We start from the raw sequence: 10655 nt of genomic DNA on the forward strand, positions 1-10655 counted from the left end.
TGCAACGATCATTCAGATACGTGGTGTTCGAACGCGTGTGTGGACAGCCCATTGCCACCCGAAGATTCGCCCATACCAGACCAGGAGCAGCATATCGGAACCACCAACGAAGTCTAAGAAGGCAAGGTGAGAATGAGTAACGGTGACAAGAAGAGATGTGGCTAAGAAGGAAAGGAGACGAGAAGAAATAGCGACAAAAAATGGTAGCATGACAAGAAGTAAACGTCGTCTACTGCATCCCTCCGTAATTGCATTTCAGTGCAATCAGTGATAGCAAGCCCCCTTTGGTAGCGCTCGCGGCAAACGTCCCATTCCCATATGCCCATTTAGCGCTCATTTGATACCTACCGGGTTATACGTGCGGGAGTCAATCTACTTATTCGTATCTGCAAATATTGAGATCATAACGTTTTTAAAGCGACGCACTTGCAGATCAGCTTCTTATGACGCCTCAGTTCGCTCCTGTCCACGTACATACAGGTACAGCCCACCCCCTTCCTCCCCCAGCATGGCCAAGCCATTCGCTACCTTCTTCTTCTTCGCCACCATCATCTCCGCCTCCTACAATATCTCCTCCAAATATCCCATCACATCTCCAATGCTCTCAAGAATCGCCGATGCATCACCCCCGCCGCCCTCAAAAATCGAATTCAGATCACCACTTATAGAAAAAACTACGGCCCAACTATCAACACCTTCACTCCGGCCGGTAGGATATTATAAAAACCAGCCACCGCAGCGCCCTAGTGTACAGCCAGCTACTAGACAAAACTCTGCTGAGACATCCCTCGATACGGAGAAGATCAAACTCATCTACCTCGTCGTTGTGGCGATTCGCGAACTAAGATGGCTTTCTGGGTGATGATGATGAGTGGTGTGTGGTGAGAAACAGCAGCTGGAGCAGTTGTGACAGTGGGGATATGGCGACAGCAAGAATACAACGACAGCAAAATATATCGACAGCAACAATATATCTACAGCAAGAACACACCCACCCGACAGCAGGATCATCTCATAACTCCCCACTCCCCCACGCCCACTCCCACAACTGCCAAATCGCACAAACTCCGTTCAACCACGACGGCAGGAGTAGAATGCCATATCTGGTATATTCCGTGTGATACCCATCTAGAGACGGTGATGTTCGTCGAGGGCGTGGGGGTATATATACCCTCCAGGTTGCCTGTCACAGCGCATCTCTTCAACATCATCATCCTACATATTCAGATCCCTTGGAAATCCACTCCAACTCCAGATCACTTGCTCCAAGAAAGTTGAGGTTTGTTCAAATGATATTACTTTTCTTTTCTTTCCATATTATATAACCCCCATCTATGTAAAACCCCGCCATTAGAGTGGATATGTTAGCCCCCTAAACCCCTATTACCCAATGCCCCCAAATACGCCCATCCCCTTCTTCACCCAACGAACCCATTCTACCCGCCAAAGAAATTACACAAATAAAAATGTAACCCAAGGGATATATGTGAACCAAAAACCCGCTCTATAAACACAAAAAAAAGAAAATGGCAGGCAGATAGCCTAAAAAAAATGAGTGGAAATTAAACCACAGTATCAACCTCAGCAGCCTTGACCGACTCAGCCTTCTCCGCCTTCTCAACAGGGCTAGCAGCAGGCTTAGCCTTCATACTCTTCCACTCCACCCCAACGGCACCGAGGATGCTCAAACAGCTCAGAATCAAACCAAGCTGGAATGTCTTCATAATCGCCGCATTATACGCTACCAGCACCTCTGGGAGTCTCTCCGGGGCAACCATGTGGCGCAAGTTCGTCGCGCCGGCGTGGACAATATCATTCGGGTCGAAGTTCGGGATGTGGAGCGCAGTAAGGTTCTTAACCAGGTTGGTGGTGAAGAGATTCTGCGCTACGCCGACGAAGACTGCTCCACCCAGGATCTGGACGAAGAGAACGACTGCGGTGCCAATCGGGACATCGGAGAATTTCAACACGGCTTGAGCAGCGACGCCACCCTGTTGGAAACCGAGACCCACGCCGAGACCGTAGATGAATTGGAACCCGACCCACGCGCCCTTCGAGGAGTCGACTTTAAGAAGGGTGAGCAGACCGGCACCAATGGACATGACGACGCTGCTAGCAATGAAGAAGGGTGCGAAGTAGCCGAAGTAGGTGACGAGGCCGCCGGAAACGATGATAGCGAAGACCTGTGCGAGGATGAGGGGGAGGGAGTCGACGCCAGCGCCGATGGCGCTGGTTCCTAGAATGGCCTGGAACCAGATGGGGATGAAGTAGACGTAGATGAAGAAGGAACCGCCGATGCAGAGACCGAAGAGGACTGAGGAGGCGATGGTGCGCTGGGAGGCGATGCGCGCGGGGACGGTGGCGTCGTCTTTGAGGTAGATCTGGAGACCGATGAAGACCATGATTGTGAGGCCGAAGAGGACGAATAAGGCGATGATGCGGCCGTTACCCCACTCGTAGATCACGCCACCCCACTGCAGAGCGAGGAGGAGACAGATGATAGCAGGTACGAAAATAGCGGTTCCGAGAGGATCGAGGTGCTTGAAGGTGATCCAGAAAGACTGCTCCTTGCGCTTTGGCTTGGGCTTGAGCTTGAGGAAGGCGAGGAGTCCGACGGTGGTGACGGCGCCGATGGGGAGGTTGATGTAGAAACACCATCTCCAGGTGAGCTTCTCTGTGAATGCGCCGCCCATGAGCGGGCCAGCGACAGAGGCAATACCGTACATAGCGCCGATGAGACCGAAGAATGCGGGGCGTCTCTCGACGCGGACGGTGTGCGCGAGGACGACAAGGGCGCCGGTGAAGATACCAGCGCTACCGACGCCGGCGACGGCGCGGCCGATAATGAGGGCCATGGAGGTGGGGGCGAGGGCGCAGACGAGGGAGCCGATCTCGAAGATGGCGAGGCCGGTGAGGAGCACCCATTTGACGTTGAACATGGAGTAGAACTTGCCGAAGAGGAGCTGGAAGGAGCAGGTGGTTAGGAGGTAGGCGGAACCGTACCAGCCGACGTCGTTGAGGTTGTGGAATTGATCTGTGATGCGGGGGATGGCGACGGCGATGATCTGGGGGGGGGGTTAGTGAGAGTCCACAACTGCGGCCTTTCTTTTCTATTTGGGTAAACTCACGGTGTTGTCGAGGGCGACGCAGAAGACGGCCATCATTAAGCTGAAGACGATGAGGTAGAGTTTAGGGCCCATGGGGAGGTAGTCGGCCGCATCGTCGTCGGCGAGCTCTTCAGACTTATTGTCGTCGACATCGAGGGCAGCGGCATCTTTCTCATCCGTCTCCATGGCGATATCCTTCTCATTCGCATTCGCCAATTCAGCCTTTGCAGCCTCAACTGAAGTCAGCGAAGTGGTAGTTGCAGTTTCGTGGCCGGACTCCTTTGCGTAGGCGGGGACATAGACCGACTGGCCTTCGACTTGGGACGTCATTGCAAGGCAAGGCAGGTGAGAGTCTGATTGTTTGTTGAATTATCCTGATGAACTACGAACAGAGAAAAAAAAGAAATCAGATTACAGGTGCCATGCCGCCTCCTATTATAGAACAAAGGATCATGGTTAGAAGTGGAGTTAACCATCTGCGCCAGATCCATTACAGGGCGCGGATTTAAGAGTCAGCCTCTTTTTCGCTCCGGAGACAAGAAACAGACAAGGCTACTGGAAATTATAGAGGTCCGCGTACATTTTTCAAACGTACCCCCTGACGTCTGCCTCGCGGCTAGACCCGATACGGACAAGTGGGGGTAGGTTGAGATGGTGATGGGATTGACTGGTGGCCAATGAGAAGCCTAGAAGTGGATAGGATGTGGATTATTAATGGGCAGGGACAATCATGACAATCAGGACTACCATGGGGGAATACTCTGAACTCCCCATAATTATACCGCTAGTCCCCTTTCGTCGATTCCTTTACACTTTTCCTCGCTGCGGCGCGGATTTTACTGAAGTCCCGTGGCACCGGAGCGCAGCGATTGGCTGGCCCTAACCGCATGGATGACCAATTTCTCGACGCCAAGCGACCAAGTGAGCAGTCGGGGCAAGTTTGGACCCGACAATTTCCTGCTAACCTCCGCTAATCTCTGCCAATCTGTCAATCAGAGGCTTCTTTACACCTCCTGAGATCACGTGAAGACGCGTGTGGGCGCACGGGACGCACACAGCTGTAACCTACATACTGCAACCGACATATTGTACATGTTGTAGAGGCCAATATTGTATTGTATGCGCAATACTGTTATGCGCCTGATATGTTATATTCCTCCGTCCCCGGCGGAGAGATAGATGATGATGATGATGATGATACAAACACTGCCTAGAATCACAACAACACCATGCTGTGTGCTGCACAATATGCATACCACCCACTCTACTCTACATCCCAACCAAGATGATCTCCATCCCCAATCCTCAATTCACCCGATCGTGAACCACCAAATGTGACTTCCAGGAGCCTACGCCTACATACCACGCATTGCGTAACCTAACACTACCTACCACTACCTACACTTACACCTTCATACACCCTTCGTATCGCAGTCGTCCACTCACCTCACCGCAACCAAACCCTAACCCCCGACATTCCCCGACCGCCTGACTCCCTGACCGGCGAACACCCACCACGTGGCGGCCATGTATTTCACGGCGGTAAGCGAACCCAACATCAAATGTGAGACAGTAGCACAGCACTGCAGTACTATTTACGGTAGGGCAGTGAGACAGCCAAGACTCGAAAAGAAGATGAGAAACAGGGCTCGCTTGGGGGTTTGCGGCTTTGGGGCTATTGCGGGAATGGAGCGGGTTTAGGTATTGCGGGATTGGCTATTGCGGGTTTAGCATTGGGATTGGTGAAAGGGTGGGAAGATGAGGTGGGGGGGATTAAGTCCGAGACAGATCGGGGATAACTTATGTGTGCACGGCGATATCTACGGCGATATGAGATGGATGGGGGTTTGTTCGTGATTTACCTTATTCGTATTTATGGTAGCCTATGCACAGACATACCTACAATTCAAGAGAGGGGGGGAAGATGCGTTGATACGAACGAGCAAGTATACTTACTTCAATAAAAAAAGTTCTGATATGAAGACGGGAGTGGGATGGGACGGAGCCGAGTCAGCTGTCAAGTGTCAACTGTCAGTAGTTAACTTCCGCGATTTGGCGGACCTAGTGCTGATGCTTACGTGTGCTGGGTGGTGGTTGGTGGCTGGTGAGGTGAGGTGAGGTGATGACGAAGCGGATTGTGCCTGGGTGAGTGGGTAGTGAGAGAGAGGAGGGTTGGAGGTGAGTGTTTATTGTGTATCGCGTTTATTTGGTGGGAGGGTGCTGTTGGTACTATTCTGTCTATCAAGAACTCGTCATTGTCATATCTACCTAACCATCAACTCTGTCAATAGCCCTTTGTCACCATTCCTCACCACCCATCAACCCTTCATCATATCTACCCCCAATCACTCTCCCCTTCATCACATTCCTCATCGACCTTAATCACCACTCCTCACCCCTCACTCCCCATCAACACCTCAAAACAATTTTACATCCCCTCTATCAACCCCCATTTTCACTTCCCCTCCCCATATCCCCATCAACGCCTCATACTCACTTCCCCTCCCCCTCCCCCTTACCACCCTCCTTCCCCCTAACCGGCGAAGAAAGCACCGTAATCTGCAAAATCGCCGCCCTCTCCTCCCTACTCAGCTTCACCTGCGGCTCCCCCTCATCCGTCTCCACATAGCTCGGCAGCCTCTCCATGCGCTCCGGTGGGATCGCCGTAGAAGTGCTAGAGTTGCTGGAGATAGAGGTGCTGGAGATAGAGGCGGATGTAGAAGAGGTGGTGTTGGAGGTCCTGGTTGAGGAGGGTCGATCGTCTGAGGCGCCGTCGTAGCCGAGGAGATGGAGTTTGGCTGTTGCGCCTGCGAGGGTTTGGGCTGTGCGGTCGTTGGTGGTTGAGGGTTGGGGGGGAATTATGCCTTTCTCGGCCTTCTCCTTTGCTTGCTTCTGAGCATCAACCTTACCCTCGGTATGGGCTGGGGCTGCGTTCTCGGGCTGGATTGTGACCTCTTTGGTGTTCTCTTCCTGAGGCTGCGGAGTATCCTTCTCAGCCTCATCCTTCACTTGCTGAGCTTCAACCTCACTCTCGTTCACTCCATCAACCTCCCCCCTCAACTGCCTCCTCCCCGCCTCCGTCTCCCAAATCTCCGCCCCCACCAACTCCTCCCCCCACCCCTCCCCCTCCACCTCCTCAACCCCCTCAACATCAACCTCAACAACCATCTCATTCACATACCCCTCCACCCCCGCCACCTCTGTCATCCAATCCACAATCCCCTTAAAATGTCTCGGAAACACACTCTCCTCCGCCACCTCGACAGGGAGTCCATAGACATTCATCCCATACCCCCACTGCCATGCCTCTCTCCCGCCGTCTGGGCCAAATACTCCCATTCCCGGAGGGGACTCAGACATGATGTATCCACGAGATCGCTCTAGCAAGAACGTTTTGAATCCGGAGTCTTGATTCACCTTGCTGTCGTGGAAGGGAAATACGCAGGCTAGACTTTGCATTCTCCCGCCCAGCTGCTCCCAATTCTCATCAAGGACTTCACAAACATACCTAGCGCTGTCGGCGATGGCGATGACGTCCAACTTCCCGCCCTCCTTGCACAGCGCGGGTACGACGGTGGATAGGAGGTACGAAATATGCGCCTTCTGATCCCTATTCCCCTCAACCGTATTCACAGCCGGTTCATAAAGCGGCGCATCATGCACGGCCGACTCTCTCGTCTGGGAATCCCAAGACACCCTCGTCATCGCCTTTCCCTGTCGTCTATTCCAGCGCAACTTCCCACAGTTCGCCAAGATAACAGCTGGGCGACCCGCCTGGTTGTGCACGTACTTGACGAAATCGACGCAGGAGCCGGCGTTGATGCCGCCGTGGCCGCCGATGATGCGCAGGGCCAGGATGCCGAGGTCTTGGACTGAGTCGCCGAGGAGGAGGAGGGTGCGGGGGGTGGTGGAGGTGTGGGTGGAGGCGAGGATGGGGATGTGGGGGGCTGAGGTTGCGACTCCGAGGGGGAGGAGGTGGGTTTGCATGCCCTCTGCGGCAAGGCGCGAGGAGACGATTTCGCGGATTGCGGCTATTTTGGGTGTGAGCTTGTGGTTATGATGGGAGAATGGTGGGGGGACAAACTATTCATACTCTCTCGCTGGCGCTCGTTGTAGCGCTCGGTGCGGTTGATGAAGTATTTGAAGTAATACTTTGGGTTTTCGATGCTGCGGATCTCGTCGTCGTCGTTGACGAAGTAGCTAAAGAGGGTGGAGATTAAAATTGTGTGATCGGGGTGAGGTTGGGGTGATAACGTACCCGAGCTGCTTTAGATCGGTTGGGTATTCCGGGTCTTTTGGAAGACCGTGGGGGAGGAGTCGGAACATGGTTGCTGGTTAAATGGGTTTGGAGTGGAGTTAGGTTGTGTTGATATGAGGAAAGGTTGGTTGTTGATGTTGTAGGAAGGTGTGTGTGAGAAGTCAGGAGTTTGTGGGGGGACTTCTTTGAAGTTGAAGCTGTGAAAGGTGTTTCAATTCATGTGAGGTGTGAGACAAGATGTGCACCGATCCTGGAATTGATCTTCTGAAGTAGAATGTGTCAGTGAGTTGGAGTGAAAGGAAAGGTGATGAAGTGAAACATGGTTGATTATGAAGGGAAATTCAAGGTCAACGGTGACAATTTGTCAAAATATTGACCTTGCCGTTCGTAGAAATGCCACAAGAAGAATTTGGCGTCCTAGGCACCTGAAATATACACCCACAACAAAGCGAAATTGTGAACAAAACGTGTCTGCCCAAACACCAAAGGGTGAATTGTTTGTGACTACGATATGCCATTGCCGACACCTGAGCACCTCAAGAACCAGGACGCAAACGAAGAAGAAATCACAACCTTACCCAAACCTCTGGCAAATGCAAAACCAACACACAAAAGAACAGCCAAAGACGCACTTCCATGGGAGCAAAACAGCTACCTCCAGGAAATTCCACTCTTGATTGAAATTTTATTCATACATGTCCGTCTTTTAACGCCTCCCCCCAAATGCATACATATATACACACATTGATATACAACTGATCGTCCTCCAACCAGATATCCCACCCCCTCTTTCTCCCCCAATTCAATCTACCAACTCGCCTTCTTCACCCCCGGAACATCGCCCCGAAGTGCGTGCATACGGAAGACGTACTATAACGCGCACAAAGTCAGCATCCCATCTCCTCACCACCACCAATGGCACCAAAAAACACATACCCTCGACATCTTAAAGGCCCTCAAGACACCCCGTCCCTTTCCTCCCTCAATACAGCGGTTTCGAATCTGCGTAGGGCGCGTGTAACAGTGCATCTGGGAGAGCTCGAGCTGTGCTTGGGCGCGCATGCGGCCGGGGAGCGTAGTGTTGCGGATGATGTAGCGGAGGGCTTGTCTGTAAGGCGCCAATTGTCAGCTGCTGGGTCCAATCATCCATCCATATTACTGTCTTTCGATCGCGGTGAGGAGAAGGAGTGGGCGTGGTCCGTACCTCTGCGTCTCGTTCTCGGCGAAGACCTTGCGCTTGGTGTGGTCCCGGATGACCTTGATGTTGATGAAGCAGCCGAGGTCGAGCTTCTTGGAGCGGAACATGGACATGATGGCGGTGGTGGGGGTGATGAGGATGACGGTGAGGGAGGAGGTGTCGTCGTCGTCGTCGTCGTTGAGGTGAAGGTAGGTGCCCCGGTATTTTTTGGTGATCAGCGCGCGGCGCCAAGCGTCAGAGCCTCGCCAAGCATTTTTATTGGGCAATGTGCCGCGGGGGTTTATGATACTTTGCGCTTTCCTCACGAATACTAGACTAGGTAATACAAGTACGCACTGGAGATATAAAAATATGGATTATTGAAGTGGCATGTGCTAAAGTTAAGTTTCGTCTGATCTGTATTTAACCTATATCACTCAATATATATGCACACCCATATCCAAAATGTGACCTTGTGAAGCGTCGTACATGCGGGCCGCGAGTACTCAGTGACAACCCTCATACGCGTCAAAAGAGGTCGTCGGCCCGTTGAGTCCCAACGAGGAAATTCAGTTGGTGGGCCGCGCCTCAGTGGCTTTTGCGGCCACGAGTTTGCTGATTTGAGGCGTATTCGCGCCTGGCCTTCTCCAAGGCTATTCTGAGTGTTGAGCGTCCTAGAGCCTGATACAGTCATACCTTGTACTACAATAAGAACAATTCCTGCAACTCGTTCACCCCAATCACACAGTTCTACTTATCGTGGCGCCCAATAGTCGGAATATTGGCACATAACACGGTGTTTACAGCAATTATACTTCAAGTAGAAGCATTCAGTCCCCGAAGCGCACAATTGACAAACCGAAGAAATACGGCAGCTAAAATCTCTCAGAGCATAACTGCAAAATGTTTGATAGGTCAAGAAATGTGGTAGATTTGACTCGGCAGTCACCACCAATCGACCTGTCTCAGCCTTACGACCCTGACTGGGTGTCTGGCAAGACAATTCTGATTACTGGTGGTGCATCAGGGTTCGGCGAGCATTTCTTCAGGAAGTGGGCATCACACGGCGCAAATGTCATCATTGGGGATATCAACGACAAAAAGGGGATATCACTTGTCGAGGAGATTCGGGCTTCGACAGGCAATAAAAACCATCACTATATCCACTGCGATGTCACAATATGGCAATCGCAGGTGGACTTCTTCCATCAGGCACTCAAGCTCAGCCCAACCGGTGGGATAGACAGCGTGGTCGCAAACGCCGGAATAAATGGGTACCACGGCACGCCATTCTGGGATCCTCAGGGTCTCGACGCAGACAGTCCCCCTCCACCAGATATGAAGTGCCTCGAGGTGAACCTGATCGGTGTCACATACACCGTCCATCTCGCCCTCTTCTTCTTGAAGCGGAACCCAAACTCTGATGTAGCAGACCACAAAGCACAGCCCTCAGCAAACAGGCCTGACCGGCATCTGCTCCTCATCGGGTCTATCGCTTCCTTGGTTACTATCCCAGGGTTAACGCAGTATAATGCCTCAAAACACGGCGTCCTCGGTTTGTTCAAGTCGTTGAGAACAACTGCCTTCATGGGCGGCCTCCGTGTCAATATCGTCCTCCCTTACTTCGTCAGCACGCCTCTTCTCCAGGCCGGCGCCCGCGTCCTACTCGCTGGCAACCCCATAGCTACGCCTGAGGATGTGATAGACGCCGGCACGCGCTTCATGGCAGATACGAGGATTTCCGGGCGCGCCTTGATGATCGGGCCGAAGGTTAAGGTCAGAGCCGATAATGAATGGGAAGTCGTGCCGCAAGAGGACAAGGAGGGAATGGAAGTGGCAGTACGTGAGGTATTCGTGGACGACTTTGAGGTCGTGGAGGCGTTCTGTGCGAGGTTGATCAAGCTGCTGAATGTGCTCGAGGCGGCTCGTGGGTGGAGCGGGTGGCTCTCTGATATGTTTGCTGCGATAACATATCGTGTCCTTGTTATATTTGGTGTGAGGAGGAAATGATGGGGTAATAAGTGGAAGAGTTAATGATTACTATACGCCCTTACATTTACAGGCACCCTTCTCACCTTCCTAATCCACGTACCAAGAATGTTGCTGTCGAATT

The 10655-nt window shown here is 52.4% G+C and overlaps 5 protein-coding genes across 5 annotated transcripts; 2 read left to right on the plus strand and 3 right to left on the minus strand.

Moving 5' to 3' along the window:
- Positions 1-375: 375 nt before the first annotated feature.
- VE01_06015 (uncharacterized protein) lies at positions 376-1073 on the plus strand. Its single transcript, XM_018275471.2, has one exon. It carries the CDS (start codon positions 509-511, stop codon positions 860-862), a length of 354 nt encoding a protein of 117 aa, XP_018129611.1. The 5' UTR covers positions 376-508; the 3' UTR covers positions 863-1073.
- Positions 1074-1302: 229 nt separating this feature from the next.
- VE01_06016 (uncharacterized protein) lies at positions 1303-3624 on the minus strand. Its single transcript, XM_018275472.2, has 2 exons — positions 3129-3624; positions 1303-3065 (listed from the first exon to the last, which is right to left on the minus strand). Exons 1-2 carry the CDS (start codon positions 3435-3437, stop codon positions 1563-1565), a joined length of 1812 nt encoding a protein of 603 aa, XP_018129612.1. The 5' UTR covers positions 3438-3624; the 3' UTR covers positions 1303-1562.
- A 1976-nt stretch (positions 3625-5600) lies between these two features.
- On the minus strand, positions 5601-7433 carry VE01_06017 (uncharacterized protein; the record flags this gene model as incomplete). Its single annotated transcript, XM_018275473.1, has 3 exons — positions 5601-7138; positions 7192-7307; positions 7366-7433. The coding sequence occupies 3 exons, from the start codon at positions 7431-7433 to the stop codon at positions 5601-5603; spliced, it is 1722 nt and encodes a 573-aa protein (XP_018129613.1).
- A 739-nt stretch (positions 7434-8172) lies between these two features.
- MRP2 (40S ribosomal protein mrp2, mitochondrial) lies at positions 8173-8676 on the minus strand (the record flags this gene model as incomplete). The annotated part of the gene is made up of 3 exons (XM_018275474.1): positions 8173-8235; positions 8302-8473; positions 8570-8676. 3 exons carry the CDS (start codon positions 8674-8676, stop codon positions 8173-8175), a joined length of 342 nt encoding a protein of 113 aa, XP_018129608.1.
- Positions 8677-9445: 769 nt separating this feature from the next.
- On the plus strand, positions 9446-10552 carry VE01_06019 (uncharacterized protein; the record flags this gene model as incomplete). Its single annotated transcript, XM_018275475.1, has 1 exon — positions 9446-10552. The coding sequence occupies one exon, from the start codon at positions 9446-9448 to the stop codon at positions 10550-10552; it is 1107 nt and encodes a 368-aa protein (XP_018129609.1).
- Positions 10553-10655: the final 103 nt, after the last annotated feature.

This window comes from Pseudogymnoascus verrucosus (genome assembly GCF_001662655.1).
Source record: "Pseudogymnoascus verrucosus strain UAMH 10579 unplaced genomic scaffold scaffold_27, whole genome shotgun sequence".
NCBI lineage: Eukaryota > Fungi > Ascomycota > Leotiomycetes > Thelebolales > Thelebolaceae > Pseudogymnoascus > Pseudogymnoascus verrucosus.